The sequence below is a fragment of the Phyllostomus hastatus genome, unplaced genomic scaffold (assembly GCF_019186645.2).
Source record: "Phyllostomus hastatus isolate PE091 unplaced genomic scaffold, TTU_PhHast_1.1 phas_contig_159, whole genome shotgun sequence".
NCBI classification, from domain to species: domain Eukaryota; kingdom Metazoa; phylum Chordata; class Mammalia; order Chiroptera; family Phyllostomidae; genus Phyllostomus; species Phyllostomus hastatus.
The window spans coordinates 25416261-25437665 of NW_025333640.1; the positions used below are offsets into that span (position 1 = coordinate 25416261).

The window sequence follows — 21405 nt, forward strand, 5'->3', positions numbered from 1 at the left end:
ACGACTGAAGCTGCGGGCTTTCCTTTTCTGAGGCCCCGTAGGTGTGGAGCTGTCTCCTGCCCTCCCAGGTCTTGGCCTTGCAGTTGGCTTTGGGTGCTGAGGGCCAGCGTTTCCACCCACACAGAGCCAGCAGAGTCCTGGCCTGAGAGCTTGGGTGTGGTGGGGGCAAGGGAGCAGCCTTCCTGAGCTGTGGTTTATTTTCAATTTGGGCGCCATTTGTAAAACTCTTATTTCCTGTTATTCACTTGAACTTCACCGCACAGATAAAAGAGCCTGTATAATTTTGATTTAAGTTAATTTTTTAGAGATTTGGATAGCTTATTATAGTGTTTTAAAACTGTGTGGGGCCTTGTACGCCCGGGAGAATGACCCATGGCCGTGAGGATTCCAGGGAGTATTATTTTCTACACAGTGACATCTCATATCACATTACTAGTCTTTAAACATCCTGTTTGGGTACTCATCATCTTGCTCCACATTACAGAAAGACAGACCTGAATTTTTAGAACTGAATTTGACACTTTTATTTGGGACAGTATCCCATTTGGTCGGAAAACATGCTCATGCTTATGAGAACTACGGCGATGTTGATCTTCACGTTGCAGCCCTGCATCTCGCTGCCCTGGAAAATATTGTCCACGAACAGTGTGATTCCTTTGACAAATCAAAAACTTGCTTCTAAAGCTCAATTGAAACAAATGCTAATATTTGTGAAGTCTCTAAACACACAGTAAATTATGTTTAGTCTTAGTTTTGCTTGAAATAATATGCAACCAAATATCATTAGTTGTTTTTCTTTTTTTAACTAGAGTCAAAGACAGCTGTCAGTACTGTTGAAACTTTTCATAGAAGTGAAATTCATCACTGGGTTATGGTATCAATGTTATAATTTAGCAATAAATCATTTCATGGAGTGAAAGGAAAATGGGAAAACCATTGCCTCCCCATGTACCCCGGGGAAGTGTTAGCCCAGTTTCTCTTGAACAAGTAACACTTTCGAGTGCCCGGCATTTGTTTCTCAGGAACAGCCTGTTACTGGTAGTGGGAGAGGGAGAGTGCCCATACTCATCAATTCCCATCCCTTCCACCTGCTCAGCAAACACCATTATGCAAGTGTTGTTAACAGACTGATGTAGCCCTTTATCTGGTTTTGGGTAAGGTTGGCTGGGACTGACCTGTCATTCATTAGGAATAGGAAAACCCTGTCCCTGTATTACTGTGATGCCATTATTTGTTGAATCTCACTCTGGGTCTTTTATCTTTCTTGAACTGTGAGTAGTGATGGTAAATTCTCCTTTCTTTGGTCTTTCAGTACTATATTCTGAGTCAACTTCAAGATCTATAAAATACACATCATTAAGCCCATTACATCAGAGTTGTGTTTAAAAAAGCACTCCAAAACCTACAGTTAGATAAATCTAAGTTAATGAGAGCCTGCAACTCGAATGCATATGCGGGATTCCAGTAGTTAATAGGAAATCATCGACAGAACAGCACCTCAGTGCCGTGGTGCCCTGCCCTGCGCTTTGCCCTCTGCCCCTGGCAGGGCACGTCCTCAGGTCAAACAGACGAGGCTCCCATGAGATGTTCACAGGAACAATTCCAGGGTCCTGAGCAAGATGACAGTCTTCTGTTGGGTTCGCTGTCGTCTCTCTACTTTAGACTGGTTTTAACATGAGTTTTCTGAAAGAGATGTTGATGAATTATAATCACGTGGTACTTTGAAGTGTTATAAACCAAATTAACCTCTTTTTCTTACAATCATATATTACTCATATATCACATATTTGTTTCAGTAAGCCTGTGTTGAACTATTTTTTTCCTATTTCAAGAATTGTAAATTCAATTAGTTCAGGTTGTTGGGTATCTGTTAACTCAGGAATTTTAGGTTTTCTTCCTATTAGTTGTATGAATGGCATATAGTTATAAATTATTTTTATTACAGTTCATATGGTTTACAATATGATGTTAGCTCTACTTTACAGCAGATTTAATTCTTCATAAACTCCTCTGCCTTTATAATTTAAATTTGGGAAATAAAAGTAAACAAATCTTTTTAACTTAATTTTTTACCTCATCAAAAACAATTTTTTACCTTACAAATGTACGGTAGAAACTTCCTTCTTTTATCCTAGCAAATCCTTTTTCTTGCCTTTATTTTCACTTGCTAATGATCTTTCTATTTAGTGTGGCTGTAATTATCTCAATTAATGAGTAGCTTATCGGTCTAGGAGATAAACAGTGAACTTAGATGCATACTCCAGAATTTATTTTGTCCTCAAAAATAATATATCTCAGATGTATTTCTATCATTATTTTCCTGCTTCTTCCTTGGAAATACATGCCATCTTCAGGCCGCTTTTTTGATGGAACTCAAAAATATCCACCTTTCTAGGACTCCAATAAACTCTTTGTCACTTGTCTCTTCAACACCCCCTTAAAACACCTCCCATATCAGAAAGTTAATGCTGCTTCTGGCTACCTGTTCCTTTTAAAGGTTTCTTTTTCTCCCTTTGCTTTCTCAGCTGCTCCTTTTCCCCCATGAACTGGCTTTCCGTTAGCCGTTGAACTTGTTGGCCTGGTTGCGCTCTGCGCGTCATGGTCTAGGTTGAACACACCCACTGGCCAGAGTGAGACCCCAGTGCCCTCGGGTAAGCAGGGGAGGCACGAGGGGTGACGTGCCCCAACGCTGTTACCTGAGTCTGTCCCCCAGCTCAGCCCAGCTGTGTCACGGCCAAGCACCGTGACTCTTGTTCTGGAGCTCGGCCCTGTGCCTGCTGCCCAGGCGGCTGTGATTCTGTTGCCTGGTTTCCCACGGCCTTGCTGACTTGGACCCTTTCCTTCTTCGTGGCTTTGGGTGTCTCCGTGCCCACTGACTCTAGCTGGTTGCCCAGCCTTTTCTTGCTGTGCTGTCTCTGCTCCTCATTCCTCTGCTTCCCGACTACCTTCTTGTCCCAGCCCTGTGTCCCTTCTCAGGTGTCCCTCTTGGGCTTTTGTAAGTTTCCTCATGTCCCTGGGACCCACTGCGCTGGGGTCACAGCACAGCACTACTAAGGCTGACTCCGCCTTCCTCTCTATCTCCTTAAAAACTATCAGCATGGATAAGTTTTACTAACTTAAGGGATGGGAGAGGCCAAGATGAAATCCTGTTTCCTGAACATTATTTTACTCTATTCAGAAATTATATTGTTGGCCATAACCAAGCATGGTAAAATTTGCATGTATATCAATATATGTACACATTTATATTATGTTCCTTATATTAGGAAAAAATTTGCATTTCTCTCTACCAAAGGGTACACTTAGTATGTGCATCACATCAAACACCAGAAAGAGAATATTGATATACATTTCAGTAGTGTTATCACTAGTAAGTGCTGACGGTATAACTTGCACTGAGGATGCATGCGTTGTCCTTGAAGTCAGGTCAGGACGTGTAGCCGTCCTGCTCTTTTCAGACTGACACTGAGCATAGGATGTGGAATAAATCTCATGTGCACTATTTTTATTTGCTAAAACAGCAGCAGAAAGGCCAGGCTCCCGTGTATTTGGTGGTGGGTGTTGAGGGTGGAATCGGGTGGCCGACTGTTTTTCATCTAGCCACAGTGCGTGGCCGGAAGCAAGACAGATCTGAGCGACTTCTGCACCGCTTCTTGCCTTGTTGCCATTAAAACCGAGGAACGCCCTTCCTTAACTTCTTCACCATCTTTCATCACTATTTATAAATACACTGAAAGCTTTTTCTTTTTCTTTTTTTTTTTTTTTACAAACTCCAGTGGAACTACTTCTGATCACTAAACAATGTCATATTTGCTTTGATATCTGTGTCATTTGCTTTGTTTTTAAAATGTTTGTTTTTTTCATCTTAGATCTATTCCAAGGGCAAAAGCCTAACTTAATTTTTAAAACTTTTGAGAGAATCTTCTGTAACCGCTTTGAAGAATGTCACGGAAGTGATAAAAATTATTTTGGGGGTCAGTCGCCAGTTGCCTCTTGTGAGGACGTGTACGCACAAACACATGAGAGCACCGAGCAGTGCAGATGTGTGTCCGCGCCCTGATGCAGCGCTCAGGGGAGCACTTTCTGTAAGGAACCTCTGTGATTCCATCCCATGGGTGAGAGGCGGAAGTCACACTGAGTTACCTGAATCCAGAACTTCCATTTGGGTTTTTCTTGCTTTAAAGGAGGGCTGTGTTAAGCAGGCTCTTTCTTTACTTTCCAGTAGGGGTTTGTCAGTACTCCTACCCTCCCCCCATGCCGGCACTAGAATATGACCTCCAGCTGTAAGGGATTCCAGGGTCTGCTCTCAGCTTATGTGCGGCAAAGATTGAGAACAGTGCTAGGTGCTCACGAGTGGTACTGAGTAAATGAAAAAGGGGTAAAACAGATGTTTCAGCACCTGTATATTACTCACAGCACACAACCCAAAGGCTTGGAGGAGGCCTTTGAGGGAATTGTTCCTGTCCCTTAGCACCGGAATGGCTACAGGGACAGGGTGAGGAAGGAGGTAGAAGTGAGCTCGCCAGGGAAAAAGATAACCCTGATTCGTTCATCGTTCTTCCACTCTACCAGCAAATACCTACACGGTCCTTCTAATTTTAATAAAGTATTTAATAGTTTGAATGTTTGCTCTAATAAGGAATACCCACACCTCTGATAATAGTGGTAGCTTTTTTCTCAAAGCCAAAATACAGATGAGTGTAGGTTGGAGCAGGAGGGAGCGGGGCAGAGATGAGAAGAGAAAGGGGGATAGAGAAGGAGGGAGAGACAGTATTCTATAGATACTTCTTGATTTTTCTAAGACTAAGGTGGGTTTAAGATATCTGGAAAAGATGGCAACTGATGAAGTAGGCACTGCATTTCTCTGTGTCTTTGGGTTGCCCACATGGGGCAGCACTGAGTCGGTGGCCGTGCGTTAGCACATGTGACTTCTGCTGGCCAAGGAACAGCCTGTCTGAAACCTTAGGTTTCAGGTCTTGTTAGTGGGGGGAGATTAAGGAAACAGCCCCAAACCTCCCACCCTAAGAAAAATAAAGACCCCAAGAAAGTACTCAGGACCATCTTGTTTTCTGCAGGCTGCTTGAAAAGTAAACGTATGGTTTGGTGTATTAAAATGATTTTTTGAAACACTAACATTTTTACTTAAAATGGAAGTAATGAAATTGTGTAGAAAAAGTAAATAAAGTATATGACAGCAGCAACAGTTTTAAAAACTAATAAGCACACTGGGTGAAGAATGTGGTGATGGAAGGGAACTCAGCAGGCAGGTGGTGGGCCCAACAATGCCCCAGGACCCTGAGTTGCCTGGAACGCCTGAGGCCACCGTCCTTGTAGTGGCACGGTTGCCCAGGGGACAGTCAGCTAGATCGTGTTATTGAATGCAAATGCTGCTCTATGGCAGACCCTGGTTTTATCACCCAAGCCAGAGGCCAGGTTAAATGGAACCATAGTAATTCCTGATTTTGCAGAGCAAAAACAGTTGAAAAAGAGCAGTTTCATAGATGGCTTCATCCTCCAAACTGTGCTTTAGCAGGAGAATTTTAAAAGGGGGCCTGTAGGGAACTTCAGGGTGAGCGCAGGCCGTGGTCGGGGAGCAGCATGGCCCTGCTGCATGGGTGCTGGGGGGCTGCATGGGTGCTGGGGGGCGGGGGATGTAGGGGAGTGGGGAGGTGGGAAAGGCGCCTCTGAGCTGTTCTGCAGAATAGTGGTAAAAAATCTCTCTCTAGTGTCCCACCATTGCTTCCACTTGGAACCGCTGCCATTTTCTTCTGAGGGAATTGCTAATGAAAAATATCCAAAGGGCAGCAAATCTTGACACTGCAGATTATTGTTCCTGTGAGTATATGTGTTTCCGCTTCTGTGTGCACGCGTGCGCACCTCATCTCCCGAGACTCCCAGGGAGGCTGGCCTGTGCCCGAGCAGCCTCTGGCAGCTCTGACAAACCCTTCTGTCTGGGGACGCCTGCCGACGGGGCCCAGGGCCGGGCGGGCTGTGTGTGCAGCACGCTGGAGGCTCCCAGAAAGAACGCCCTGTGGAGGGCTTGAAATTAGTGTTTCAATTAGTGTTTCATTAGTGTTTTCAAAAGGGACATACGTTTCACCTGTCAAGCTAATGTGTGAATGGGAAAGATTTTTGTATGCCTTTATTGAAAGATCATTTCAGAGTATTAACGTGACCAGAAAGCACTGGCATTATTTCACAATTGTAGAATTAACCCTAAGAAAATAAGTTTATTGCTTGGGATTTTTTTTCACTTTTTTTTTTCTGATTTTCAAGTGGCAGTTCATTGATTATTCAGAAACTGGAATGTTAATGAATGAATTTATTTAATGGCTTTAATATAAGCATTCTTTGGGACTTTGTCATATTAAAATGCTGTTTTTAGTGTTTTGAGGGGTGGCAACTACTCAAAGTCAGAAAAGGAGCAGATTTGAAGTAAATGTGGTAGGTGTCATGTTGGCAGAAGCACTGTGACATTGGTCATTGTGGTTAATTTATAAATTTAGGAATGAACTTCTCTACACCTATCACATGAACATTCTTAAAATAAAAAAGAGTACCCCTTTATCTTACGTGAACACACACGGAACAAGGCAGGAAAAACAGAGGGCACGAGTTGATACAGAAGCCCCTGTGACCCCACATACAAGCCACGCAAAGCAGCAGTAATAAGAGCTGAGTTTGTGAATCCAAGCACATTGCCAGTGGCAATGAAGTCATTATTTCCAGAATGTAGGAAAACCTCTCAGGGAAAAAGCAGTTTGGAGCTTGGACTCATTAATTAAATTGATAGGAAGAAGCCATATTCTGTTGCTCAGAAAGGCCACGATGAAGCACGATTTATATCAACTTTTGGAAAATCCAGTAAACAAAAAACATGCTGTAATCAGTAATTTCTAAATAACTCGGGTTCAGGGTTCACAGCTAGAACTAGAAACCATTAGCATTCAGTGTCCCGTGCCGTCTCTGTTAGCATCTACGTCTGCATCTTAACACAAGGATAGTTAATGTTCGGGCGAAAGGGAAATCATGTTCCATATATATATATATATGACATTTTAAAAGCAAAGTCACTGTAATTAAAAGCACTCAAGCAAGCATTTAGAGGTAATCTCCTTAAAGTATACTGTACAGAGTACTGACCCACAGATGATGTGAGAAGTTCATGATTCCTTCTCAGAGGACTCGAAATAGCTTGTGCATATAAATACACTCACACATGCCAATGATTGCAGAGGCAAAATAGAATGTGGAGGCATTTTTTTTTCCTTTTATTTTTTTAGCAAATGTGTTTGGCCATTGTCTTAGCAACCGCTGATTGGCATATCGTGCTCAACAAAGGTTTCTGGAGATGATTTTCTGTTAGATCTTTTTAGAGACTCTGCATATGCTCAGATGATAATACTAGATGCAGTTTTATGACAAAGACAACTTCCCTGAATGTGGAAACTCCTTAATAAAAAAGGTGGCAAGTGCTTTTCACTTCAATATGGCTTATCTATGCATCTTATATATGCATAAAAATGGCCATTGCTAGGGTCAGTGGCGCCAACCGTGACCATAACCCTAAGTCTTGTTGCTTGGTGGCGTTGGGCACTGTTAACCCCCACCAGTCCCTTTGATTCCAAGACTCTGAGTTATCTTGCCTTCCTGCCACTTTGTTTTTTCTCCCTCAGGTTTGCTAGTCACTTTTTCTTTCCCTGCCTAAGTAGAAATGCTAGTTTTCTTAGATTTCCACCTGTTACCTTGTTTCTCCTTATTTAATCTTTTCTCCAGGTGAACTCATCCATTCATTGTTCCATGAGCAAAATCTAGAATCCTTGCTACTTAGAGTAGTCTTATCTTACAGCGCATTGTCCAACCTGTCTCTTGTTGAACCTTTTTGTGTGTGCTTGCCCTGTTCAGTGGTACTTACATGAGACATTTTAGCTATCATTTGTCTGTATTGCATATAGTAAAAATTGTGGTCAATCACTTCCATTACATCCTTTAACATGCTAAACTTTGTACTGATTTCTCCTCATTTTCCTTGCCGTGTTTCCAGTTGTCTACCAGATGTGTCAGTCCGTTGTCCTAGGATCATCTTAAACCACTTCACCGGGTGTCAAACCTTCTGTGCTTTGGGCCCTTTTTCATGCCTGTCTCCGGAGGGCAGCTTGTCAAGTGCTGGATCCCAGTGCCTTTGCTGTTGCCTGGATGTCTTTCTTGGCCCCACTTATTTGCACCTGGCCTTGTTCCTCCATGAAATTTCCCTCCAGGTCAATTGCCAGCTATCAGAATTTTCGGAGTTCTGATTCATTTTTAAGCCATGGGTGATTAGCACATGGTGACTTACATGTTTACCCATCTCCAAGTGTTAGCTTCCTTGACTATAATTTCACTAAGGGCAGAGGCCATTGGTTATCCTTGTAGTCCCAGAAGGACTTTCATATCTCTTGTTAAAAAAAAATTGATTGATTGAAATAACTCCTAAATAATACAGTGACCAATAGTTAAATTATCCATTTCCCTTGTTTTGTTAGAAATAACATTTAGATTGAAATGTTTTTGTCTATTTTCCCCAAAGTAGATTTTATATATTTTGATCAAAGGCTCATTTGTCTAGCCATAGCTTATATTTCAGGAGAAAAAGTTACCTGAATGCCCTCCTAACGTAGATCCTTCTATTTAAAAAGCAGTTCGACACATACTGGCGTGGGCTTCAGTTTGTCATCATCCAAACTGTTCCACCTTGTCTCCCTTGCAGACCTGGGTCAGGCTACTTTTTTGCTGGGCGGAAGCTAGAGTTTCTTAATTATAACTTTGAGTCCTTGGTGGGCAAATTGCACTTAAATGAAAGTTAGAGTGTAGAAAATACATACCTCATTACACAGGGCCACTTTAATAAATATTATTAATGGTGTAAACTGTTGTGAAAGCAGACAAAGGAAGTAAATTGAAAAAGGCCAGTCAACCGTTGTTTTGAATTCCATTTTCCAATCCCGTTATGTCCTTCCGTTTTCTGTATCCAGTGACTTTAGTTGTAACTGTACTCACACAGCCGAGATCGTCCAGTGGATACCCACTTTTTAAATTCCTATCTGCAGCGCATTATTAATTGTGGTTTGAGAGGATGAACCTTACTGAGTGAGGATCTATCCCCCAAAACGTTAATGACTCACTTACCATCAAAGATAACACCAGGAAAGGAAATACACTACAAAAATCACTCCCAAATATTCGCCTAAATAATGGAAAGACTAGACTGAGGTGCTTAAGATTAAATATGTGACTCAAGGTTAGGGGAAAATGCAGACAACTATAATTGAACAGCAATAAAATAATTATGAAAAATATATAAATACATAAATGCGTCGCTCAAAATATATGCTTATCAAAACAAAAGGAAAGAGCCAGCAGAAAGGTTTGTTAAGCATATTTTATGTGTGAGTAAAAATAAGAATTTTAGCGAACCAGGTGTTGCATGTTGATTTATGTTCATGAAATTTTTTTTTATACAGATTGTTTTCCAAATACTTGCGTTTCTTAGCTTCAGTGATGTTCACATAAAAGAGTGTGCATTCCAATCTCAACAATTTGTTTACCCTGACGATCTAACGGGCCGGTCCCCACCCTACACACTGCAGACTCCAGAGGGACTAGAGTTGTTACCACAAATGCTCAAATCCGCGTACACACAAAACACTGCCTGTGTAGCAAGTAAACTCTATGGCTATTGGAGCACCACTATTTCCTTGTGCATTTTTAAAAACCTTTTCTTCTGCTTAACCATGCTCCACATACTTATGCAAATTAAATGCAGAGCAGGAAATAGAATATGGAAAAGTAGAGTTGCCCGAGGTTCCACTATTATGGCCGTCATAGTGAAGAATTACACACCCATCAGTAATACTCACAATAGCCATAACTGAAAGAATACTTAATATGTGTTACACACAGTTCCAAGTGCTCTCACACATATTGAGTAATTTCATTATAACAACCCTGTATAGTGGGACCCCTGTTATCACTCCTGATGAGGAAACGGGCCCAGAACTGGTATATATTGTTCCAGTATGTCCTATGGGTAAACTATAAATTAATACCATGCATATTATTTACAAAAAAAAACAAGAATATACTGTCCCAATACTTTTCGACCATTATCAAGTTCAAAACAAATTCCCTCTAACTCGCACCCTGCTTTTCACCCCAATTTAATATATTGATTAATAGCACTACCATGAAAACTTTCTGCAAGTCCTCTCAGTGCTATTCACTTGAAAAACAAAACTCTTCCCAATGTGGCCACTTCTCACCGTGGTTACTACTTTAACCCCAGCGGAAGCCATCTTAATCTCCTGCAGGAGCCTGTTGGCTCATCTCCCCACTTCCAACACCACTCGCTCTTACAGTCCATTCTCCTTGTAACAGCCAAAGTCAAATCTTGTACATGGCCATCACGTCAATATCCACGTCACCCTGGGGACACTTAGCATAGCATTCTAAGTCATTACCATCCATGCCTTCCACGGGGTACATCTCTACCTTCTTCTTGGGCCTTACATTCTACCTCCTCCTGTGTTCCCTCCCTCCTCATTAACTTCATTTCCGCCACATCACCCTCATTACTGTCTCAGGAACATGTCACAGTCATTTGGAGACTTTGCCCTTGCTCTTTCCTTCGTTTGGCATCTTTACATGGCTGGCTACTTTGTCATTTTGGTCTGCCCAAAGAGGTCTTTATGAAGAATTCTACCTCCCCTGCTACCCCCTCATCCATCCTTAGTCTCTGTGATTTTCTCCATAGCTCTTACCTAAAATCATGCACTTGCTTCTGTATTGTGTATCTCTCCTCCTACAGTAGAAACTGCTCGGGGGTGGGGGCTTTCTCTTGAGCTTTCATCCCAGTGCCTAGGACATGGGGCCCATAGGAGGTTTTCAGTGAACAGCCTGATTAGTGAGCAATTTAATCACACCAATACGTTCAGGTAAGCATAGAAGGGTTTCTTCTGAATTCTCACTCTCTTCTAAGTAGTCGAGTGGATGTTTGAAATGATTACATGGGTGAAAACTTCTTAGCAGCTGGGAGTGATTGTAGAAGCATATATCTGATTGAGTGATGGTACAAAGGATAGGTTTGTTAAATTATAGTGAATGAGTTTAAGAAATGAGATAAAGTATTCCTTCATATGAAGACTTTCTGGTTACTGAGTAGTGGATCAGTCACTACTGTGTTGTTATCTAGTTGTAAAGATGGAGCAAGATGGTTTTACATATGGTAATTTCTGAAACACCATGGTACATTGCAGATTCTTAGTGGGCCAGTTACTCCATTTTTTGATCAGTATAAATTATTTTTTCTTGCACAACTCCCTATTGCTTCCCCTAAGTGTCTAATCATTTTGGGGAGGGAAAGACAGCCCAATAAGGTGTTTTGATAATTAGCTAGTATATCCCCTTCCAAAATCAGCATAGATACAAGAAAAAATCTAAGTGTCATAAGATTAGCTGTTCTAGAAAGAATATGTGTTTACATGTAGATTTTTTTATAAAGACTTTTTTATTTTTTAGAGAAGGGAAAGGCAAGAGAAAGACAGAGAGTAACATCAATGTGTAGTTGTCTCTAGCGTGCCCCCTACTGGGGACCTGGCCAGCAACCTAGGTATGTGCCCTGATTGGGAATCGAACCAGCAACCCTTTGATTTGCATACCGTCACTCAACCACTGAGCCACACCAGCCAGGGCTACATGGAGATTTTTTATGCTTGATCAAGATTAAGTAATGGTTGTTTATAGTGCATAATACATGGTGTTCAATTCGAGCTTGCAATTCAGCTTGGCTAAAACTTGATCATGACATACTGTCCCATTTATATTTTGTATCTATCTTTACCTTAAAAGGATATCTTGAGAAGCATCCTAGAAATCATATATTCAACCCTTCTATGGTGAGAATTATGGCCCAGAGGGGTGATTTTGCTATGGTTTAACTAGGTAGAGGCTAAATTAGAGCTAGAACCCAGCTCTAGTCTACTGAGCCTGCATTTCCTCTTATGCCCCTGCAGGTCTGGCCCTACAGTGTGGTCCTCTCATCCTATGTAGTTGCTTAGTAGATTACATAAACTTTAATGGTGAATTCTGACATACAACATCAGTAAATAAGCTTTGTATTTTGACAACACTCAATGTCTAAGAAGTAAGTTCAAAATCTCCCCCCTCCTTCTCAACCCCCGTCTTCTCCCCCCCCCCCTTTATAACATGTACTAATGTAGCGCTTAGAACTGGGTATGTAGCCTCCCCACCCTGTGCCATCTTTCAGTTTCAGAGAGAACCACATGACAGGGCGTCAGCAGAAACTGGAGTTTTCCTGACCCGTCCACACCTTGTGGACTCTCTTCTGTGGTAATGGTGCATGTCTGTGAGACAGCTGGCTGAGCTTTTGAAAACAGTCTGTGTCCCTGGATTTTTTGTCATTGTTGTTGTTCCTCTATGCAAAGCTAAATGAACTGTATGGGAATTGAACCTGTAACCTTGGCCTCATTAATTGACCTTCTATAAAACTGCCTTTTGGAAATGTATGTCCTACCGTAATGAGAGTAGGAGTACAGTGCCATCCAGTCAATAAATCATACACTAGCACTGCTGTGATGGCAGCGGGGAGCACAGAGGTGCCTAGGACACAGTTTTTGCCCTCGAGGGATCAGGAGAGGTGCCCAGGTCACTAATGGAAGGGCAAAAGTGGTGACTGCTGAAGGAGAGGCGTCAGGAGACAGGAAGGGGGAGCTTCCCGCTGGGAGAACATCAGAGCCCCACGAGGGGTGGGTGGGGCTCCCAGGAGTGGGAGTAGGGAGAGACCAGGGCAGGTTGTGTATGTATATATGGAGGTACCCACGCCTTGACAGGGCTGTTGGAGTGCAGGGAGCACAAGGCCAGGCAGTGTGAGGGCCTGCAGGGGAACACTGACTGGGAAGACAGACTTAAGTGTGCTGCCAAGGGTAGCATTTATGGCGGAATTGGGTGGGGACAATGGGAGATTTCTGATGTGGGGAGTAACAGAGCCAGAACTGTTCAACAGGAAAATCCCCTTGTCAGCCACTGTAGAATGAAGGCAGGGGGTGTGTGGCCAGGGCTAGGGAGGGACCCTTCGGAAGTGATGAGACTGAAGCCGTGGTACCGATGGTGGGGGGGAATGTGGTGACATGAGCGTGTGAAGACTGGACCCTGTGGGACTGGGTGACTGACTACATTTGACAGTTAAGAAGGTGTATAAGGTTTGAACGTGGGTGACTAGCAGATGGTAGTAGCCTTCCAGAAGCTGATAGAACATAGCTCAGAGAGGGTATGTAAAGGAAGTGAAAACACAGAATTGGAACCCGGGAAGAGGTTATCACTGGATATGAAGATTTGGAAAGTCAGCCACCGGAGCGCTGTTTGAGCCGGGGTGGTGGGTGGCATCACTAAGGGACAAAGGTAGAGACAAGAAAAGAGATGGCCAGTGATAGAGCTCCGCAGAAAATCTGTCCTGGTGATCAAGAAAAGGGGCCGAGGCGACAGAAGAAATAGAGGAGGCAGTGTCGGGAGAAGGAGCTCAGCCCGGCGTTCCAAAAACGGAAGACGGAGCTGGCTGGGGACAGGCGGTTAGAAGCAAACTTGCTCTTTGGTCATTGAAAGATGTCGGTGAACAAGAAGGAGAAATAATTCATGTCTGGTGTAATTTTATAACTAAACAAATGCACTGCCTTAATTCGGATTTCCCATCTCTTTTATACTAGCCACTCTCTTCCGTTTCTCTTCACTTGTTTCTGCTACTGCACACTTTCCCCTCCCCGGGCAGGTGAGCACACATCACGCTGCTTTGTGTGAGGAACGCACTCGGCCTGCAGCATTGACGGCGGGGTGGGTTTTATAGTGACTGTGGTGAGCGTGTCACTGCGCCGGAATCACCCCTTTATTCAGGGGTTGACCGGGTGCCTGTCGGGGGGCAGGTGCGGTTCCGTGCACAGTGGTGGGAACACTGAAGAACATCCTGGCCCCTGCTGAGTTTGCTTTCTCCTGTGGATGAGGTGAGCAATAAACAGCCTAAAGAAGTAAAATAGACAACATAGTAGATGGTGGTGTGCACCAGGAAGAAAAATAAAGTAGAAAGGGGAAGAGGGAGTTCCGAGGAAGGGGTCTTCTCAGCCGAGTGGTCAGAGAAGGCCTGACTGAGAAAGAGATGCTTTGGCGAAGCCCCAAAGGAGAGTGAGAGGGGCTGTGTTCCTGTCTAGGGGACAGGGTGGGGTGGGGGTCCCCAAGTGCACAGACCCCGGAGAGGGGTGTGTTGGAGGGCTGGCAGGTGCTCAGTGTTGCTGACATGCAAATGTGTAAGTGATAGAGGTTAGAGATATCTCTAGGGGCCAGATTGTGGCCCTATGGTCAAAGGGATGACTTTGACTTTGACTCTGAGTGTGGGGGAAAGCCCTCGGATGGTTTTGAGCAAAAGAGTGAGCAAGGTTCATTCTGGCCACAGGGGAAGGAAGAGGGTACGGAGAAAGAAGGAGATCTGTCAGAAGGCTTTTGTGAAGCCCAAGTAAGAGGGCTTAATAGCTTGGACTAGAGTAGTAGCAGGGGAGGTCGTGGGAAGTGATCTGAGTATGAGTGTATTCTGAGAGTAAAGTGAATTAAATCAAACGGATTTGATGTGTAGTATGAGAGAAGAAGAATCATGGATGAGTCCAACTTGCTGTATTAGTTTGCTAGGGCTGCGTAACAAAGCACCACAGTCTGAACTGCCTGGCTGAAACAACAGAAATGTATTATCCTATAGTTCTGGAGGCTGGAAGTCCAAGGTTAATGTCAGCTGAGTTGGTTCCTTCTGAGGGCTGCAGTGGAACATCTGTTCAGTGCCTCTCTCCTAGCCTCGGGTGTTCTTGCCAGGGTCTCTGGCAATCCTCGGCTCGGAAAGGCAGCCCTGGCCTCACCTCTGGTTCGCCTTCACACGGTGTTCTCCCTGAGTATGTGTCTGTGTCCCAATGCCCCCTTTTTAATAAGGTCAGCCGTCACATTGGATTATGCCCACCCTACTCCAGAGTGACCTCATTAATTCATTAACTAATTATCATTGACTAACTATATCTGCCATGACCCTATTCCCAAATACGGTCACACTCTGAATTCCCAGGGTCCAGGACTTCTAGATGGGATTTGGGCGGGGGGGGGGGGTGGGTACACGATTGAGCCCATAACTGTTACCACTGGCTGAATTGGGAAAGTCTGTGGGAGGATCAGGTTTGGATCCAGGCAGGGAAAGGTTTGCAGATTGTGCACGTGTTACGTTTGAGGGCCATAGCGGACACTCAAGTGGACGTGTCAGAGAGGCAGTTGGAGAAACGGATCTGAAATTCTGGTGAGCGGTCTGGGCTGGTGAGAAACAGTTGGAAGTCCCTGGCACGTGGATGATATTTAAAGCCAGGAGACTGAGTGAAATCACCAAGAAAGTGAGCTTGTTGAATAGAAGAGAAGGAGAGTAGAATACCAAAGTGAAGAGGATTAAGTATCGGGACCAAAACCAAGGCTCACGAAAATGTTAAATACAGATCCCATGGATGCCTGTAGTCAGGAAGGGCAACTGCAGTTTAGGGATGATTTTTAACTTATATCCTAAATATGTACCAGTCATATTTTCTTGTGAAGTGCATGAGAGAGAGAGACAGAGACAGAGACAGAGTATGGATTGAGTTTTCCCGGCTGTTATGCTGAAGAAGTTACTGGTGCCGAAATGGAATGTTTTGAATGCCATAAAGAAGTCAAAGGATGGTAATAAAAATAATAAAGGGCTCTTTTCTCAGGAGAAACAACTTCAGAGAACATTGTTTCAGTCCTTGATTTCAAGAAGTCATTTTCTAGAAAGTGAGTCATGCTACAGTGCTCGGAGCAGCCAAATAGGTCCTTCGACCGATCCTAGTGAGAACGTAGTTAAAGCACTTAAAATGGTTGTTTTCCTAAATCATTAGAGCAATATTATCACATTTTCAGCTAATTTGAAAAGCAGAGACATCATTACCGTATCACAACCATCCTAGCCTTTTGGTATGTTTTCTTTCTTTCTTTTTTTAAATCACATGCCTGCTGGTTCACATGGACACAAAAGCCCTAACAGGAAGGTGAAGGCGGCCCCATAACAACCCACCCGGAGTTTTCTGGACACGTCCAGCTAGAAGTTCTCCAAGCCGTCACGCTTCCTGCTTCCTCTGCCCTCTTTCTTGGTCTGCCTGTCATCTGGTCCTGCTTCAAAACTCCGTGCTGCTCTCACCTTTCGGGAAATGCTTTCTGACTCTGTGTCCCCACCCTTTCCGGTGGGGAGGGCCGACCCCACAGCAGCCACCACCTCACCGCACAGCGCAGCACTCACTGCACTGGTTCCCGTCCCCAGGAACGCTGAGGACAGAGGCTGGGCAGTGGTGGTTTTTGAATATTGGGTTGGCCAAAATGTTTTGTTTTTTTTTTTTTGTATGATGGCTCCAGAAGTGCTTAGTTTTCTTTAACTTCACTCAAAAAAAAAAATTGTGTTAGATTGTGTTGAGACAGCTGTCATACCATCATGCATTAAAAAAAACAAAAATTGATGAATTTTTTGTGTAGTCATTAATCGAAGATGGAAGAAACTCGGCACATTTTTGGTATATTATGCTTCATTATTTAAAAAAAGGTAAAAATGCAACTGAAAAAAAAAAGATTTGTGCAGTGTATGGGGAAGGTGCCGTGACTGATTGAATGTGTCAAAAGCAGTTTGCAAAGTTTCGTGCTGGAGATTTCTCACTGGATGATGCTCCACAGTCAGGCAGACCAGTTGAAGTTGACACTGGTCAAATCGAGACATTAATTGAGAACAATCAAAGTTATACCACATGGGAGAGAGCTGACATACTCAAAATACCCAAATCAATAAAGCTATTGGTGAAAATGAAAAATGTGTCCTTTATTTTATGGAAAAAACCATACAGACTTTTTGGCCAACACAATGTTTTTATTTTCTCAGTACTTTGCACGGGGCCTGTGGTAGACAGATAGTCAATAAATGTCTGCAGACTATGCATGAAAAAAATTAGTTTCCTGCCTACTTGATACACATCTAAACTGTCAGAGAAGTAGGATTCCTTACTAGAATCTAAAACGTTTTGTTCAGACTGTGCCATGAACTAACACGGTAATATAGTATCCAACTTGAGAAGATTCCTTTTAAAATGTGTTCACACAGATTTCTCCTTAAAGGGATAAATTTGTACCTAAAAACTATTGCTCAAAACCCTTCAGTTTCTAACCGTGAACAGTACCTGAGATATTTACCATGTGTGGCTTTTTAAAAATATATATTGACCGTGTCCCTTTTGTGAGTTAGTAAGCAAAATGAAGTAATTCAAACATACCAACGTAAGGCAACATGGAAAAATGCAGACACTTCAAGGGTGGGGTAAATTGCTAGCGGTAGAAGCAATCTTTTTTTTTTATTTTAATGAGTGGATAGTTGTGGAAAAAGTTGTTTTTTTTTTAAATCTGGCTTAATGGAGATGTATAAGCTGAGTCTGGGTGAAGAGATTTGAGAGGTGTTGTAATAGTTCTTTCTTGCCAAAAATACTTTCAAGATGACTCAGCTCAAGACCCTCCTCCTCTCTGCTCACCTTGAACGCATGTTTTTGGTAAACTTCCTCAAAAATAGGAAAAGGAAGAAAACAGTTTACATGTGATGATTTATTATTTCTCGATACTGACCAGAGGCTTTGCTCTTCCAAATGCTGGAGAGCATCCCCCCACCGATAGGGCTTACCCTCATTTCCCGAGTCCCAGTGTGTGACCAGTACCTGCTGAATTCATTATGGAACCATGACTTGTGGTCAGTTTTGAGCTAAGCTATACAGCGTGTCAAAGGTGCCATTACAGTATAGTTGTAGTTATTTAAATCTTTATTTCTTTCCCCAGCTCTACTTTACGAAGTGTTTCTACTGGATCCTCAAGACCTTCCAAAATATGTTTGGTGTGTGGGGATGAGGCTTCAGGATGTCATTATGGGGTAGTAACCTGTGGCAGCTGCAAGGTGTTCTTCAAAAGAGCAGTGGAAGGTAAATGTTCATGTGGGTGTTCCTTTTACACATTTTTTTCCTAGTGTGTAGTCTGCTTGCACAGTTGAACTCTATAGCATTATTGGGCAATAATTCAAAAAGTCTTTTTGATGTCATTGGTCAGTGGTACATAGTAATAATGCCTTATCTAAAAACTGCCTAAAGATTTTCCACTGAGCCATATTTAATGGGCATAATTTGAAATTGCAAACGGAGATGACCAGTTACAAAGAATTTTTTGTCGTTTGTTTATCTCAATCTCTTTTTCAGTGAGACTAAGAAACATAATTCTGTGTTATCGTAACTTTGTATAATCTGAAAGGGCATTTTTACTTGGAACACACAAAATTCGTTGTTTCTGCATTTCTGTCCAGTTGACTCTTGAACAACATGGGGGCGGGGCCCTGACCCCTCGAGCAGTTGGAAATCCATGTGTACCTTCTGACTCCCCCCAAATTAACTCCTGATAGCCTGCTATTGACCTGAAGCCTTACCAATAACATAGGATGTGCCGATTAACACATGTTTTGTGTGTTATATGTTTTATACACTGTATTTTTACAATAAAGCTAGACAAAAGGAATATTAAGGAATCTTAAGGAAGAGAGAATACATTTACAATATTTATTGGGCAAAAGTCTACATATACGTGGGCCCCTGCCATTTAAAGGGTGTTGTTCAAGGGTCAGCTGTGGAAGTTTATGCGATTGCAGCAGAGTAAAATGTTACTGTCAGTCTCACCTCTGTAACTTAGGGGGTGTTCTGTACAGAATGAGTTCACTGGACAGTTACCTCGGATTCCAGGTCTCTGAGTCCTACCTTTATTCCTCCTGAAGGTTTTCAAATGGTAATGAAAGGAAAAGTTTGAGATTCTCTTTTAGGGTATGTTTTTCTTCTGTCCAACTAATCGTACCTCCTAAGGAGAAACAGTCTCATAGTTTATTTTTGCCTTTCTTACTCTCACTTATAAGCAATTAATGTCATACTTAGGCCAGATGGCTTTATTAATGTTGACCATTATGACTGGTTGAAGTGTACAATTTTTGCTATTAGTAAAAGTAGTGTATAATTGACATTATTTTCACTAAGGAGTTCAACCTCAAGACTCCTGGTGATGTATTTCTCAGGGAAGTTTTCTGAAAGAAATTGCTGCTTTGGAGACTTAAACATAAATGACTCAAATATTTCATGTCTGTTTTGCTGAAGACTGCAAGGTAATATCCTTAGCTCTAGGATGAAAAAGCTGATCAATTAATTATTTCTTTGCTTCTGGGATTGACTTTGCATTATTGAATTGATATTACATGATTTCACATTATTTACATTATTAAGTATTTAATAGTCCCCAAACCCAGCACTGAATTGGTAATAGGAGTTTCATATTTCTTTCTCCGAATATGGGTTCCTGGTTACAGGTGACAGAAAATTCAACACAAACTGGCTTAAGCGCCAGTGGAAGACCATTGGTCCATGTAACTGCAAAGTCCCAGTGTCGGCCTAGCTGCGGGCGGGCAGTGGGCGGGAGCCAGGCCGTTAAGCCCAGCCCCATTCTCCGCACTGCCTGACTCTGCTCATGCTCTGCAGCCGTGCGAGTTCTTGGGGTTTTCTGTTCACAGCAGTTCCCATACAAGCCCCAGTTGACTTTCACGTGGACGCAACCTGACTCACTTGCCCCGCTCCAAACCAGCTCCTGTGACCAGGGAACGCAGGGATCTCATAGGCTAGTCCTGGGTGGGGTCCGCCAACTTGAACTGCCTAGACCAAGTGTGGGCAAGGCGTGTCTCTTAGGGGAAGGTGGATTCTGTGTGACCAGAAGCCTCATTTCAGGAAAAGGGGAAAATTTCATTTGTACAGTAGTGAAATTGCTTTATTTTTGAAGAGTGTGCCTCCACTCTTTCTCTTTTTTCTTAACTATCTGATTAGCTCAGTAGAAAATAAGTAGTTGATATTTACCTCTGGCACCTTCCGATTCTGCCTGGACATTCGGTTTAAGAACTCCCCTTCTGGGTTCGCTAGACAGGGAACAGAATGAGGTGCTGGGTGGTAGGTGCTGCCTATGGGTTGCCTTCGTATCGGAACCCAGGTTTCCCCTGTTTACTTAATCAGACCCTCTCTACTTCTGAAGTCTAGAAGTTTTGGCTTAGTTTTTGCTGTTTTGAGTAATTTCTATGGAAATAGCTGAGGAAACTACTGTTTTCTAACTGAGGTATGAAATATGAAAAAACCTAATGGCACATCATTTTCCTTCATTAGAAAGCTGATCAGTAATGGATAATGAAACTTGATGGGTATCTTTTAAGACTTGCATTAATGTAGCTTATTTCCTACTTATTTGGAAATTAGCATTTTAGAGCTTACATGCATGAAACAAGGCTATCAATTTTAATTTTAAACTTCATGAGAGTGACAGCTGACTTGTTTCTATAGTTTGTGTTAGTTTCCTGTTTTTTCCTGTGTGGGTTTGTGTGTGTGTGTGTGTGTGTGTGTGTGTGAGTGAGTGAGAGAGAGAGAGAAGGGGGATAAATATGTGAGAAATGTGGCTGTCTTTGTGATTTAATAATAAGGTATTTTTAATGCTTTATGTAGTGTGAGGCACCGATTTCACAAAATTATGGTCTATGGATATTATGTTTCTTCCCCCTTTACGGATGGAAGACACTTGGGATAAGACCCAATCAACTAGTCTATTCAGAACCATAATCTCAAACTTAGACCCATCTTAAAGTCTTATGACTCCAAACCTAGACTCAGCCTAAATTTTCACAACTCCCAATCTCACTGTGTGGTTTTTCTATTCTTCATAACTCTCAAGTTCATGAGAATTCTGCCCTTTCATCATCTGTTCATCTTGTTGGTAAGTAAGGAAGTGATGTCAGCATTGGGAAGACCCGGTCTGGTACGCCTACTGTGTATGTGTATATGCGTGTGTACATACACATATACAAACGTGTATGTAGGTTTTATGTTTGAATATTTACTAAGTTCAATTCTGAGTTTCCATGATAACCTGAAGCTCTTCCTTCAATGACAAAAGCTTTGATGAGAGTGCTAAGGAGCAGCAGGTACAGGGAGCTGAGATAAAGGGAGTCCGCCAAAGCCAAAGGGACTAACACCGCCAAGGACAGATGCAGAAATGACCACTACAGAGGAGAGGGGGTGGTGGCAGCGGGGGGACAGTCAGGGCTCTGAGTTTATTGGCTTCAGGTTTTGTGGCCAAGGGCGCAGCACTCTAAAGCCTGGGGCAATCACATAGTGGTAACTGTGTAGGGAGTCTGCACATCATACTTTTAAAGTACGGATTATGTAACCTTTGTTTAATGGGATGTAC

At 42.7% G+C, this 21405-nt stretch overlaps 1 protein-coding gene across 2 annotated transcripts in view; it reads left to right on the top strand.

Annotated features, from left to right (window-relative positions):
- Positions 1–21405, top strand: part of NR3C2 (nuclear receptor subfamily 3 group C member 2) — a 292292-nt gene that overhangs the window by 127120 nt on the left and 143767 nt on the right. Inside the window, exon 3 of one of the 2 annotated variants that reach the window (XM_045830979.1) lies at positions 17938–18089. In XM_045830979.1, the coding sequence (XP_045686935.1) occupies positions 17938–18089 (152 nt within the window). The remainder of the gene's footprint in view (positions 1–17937; positions 18090–21405) is intronic. The other variant, XM_045830980.1, reaches the window with a different exon arrangement.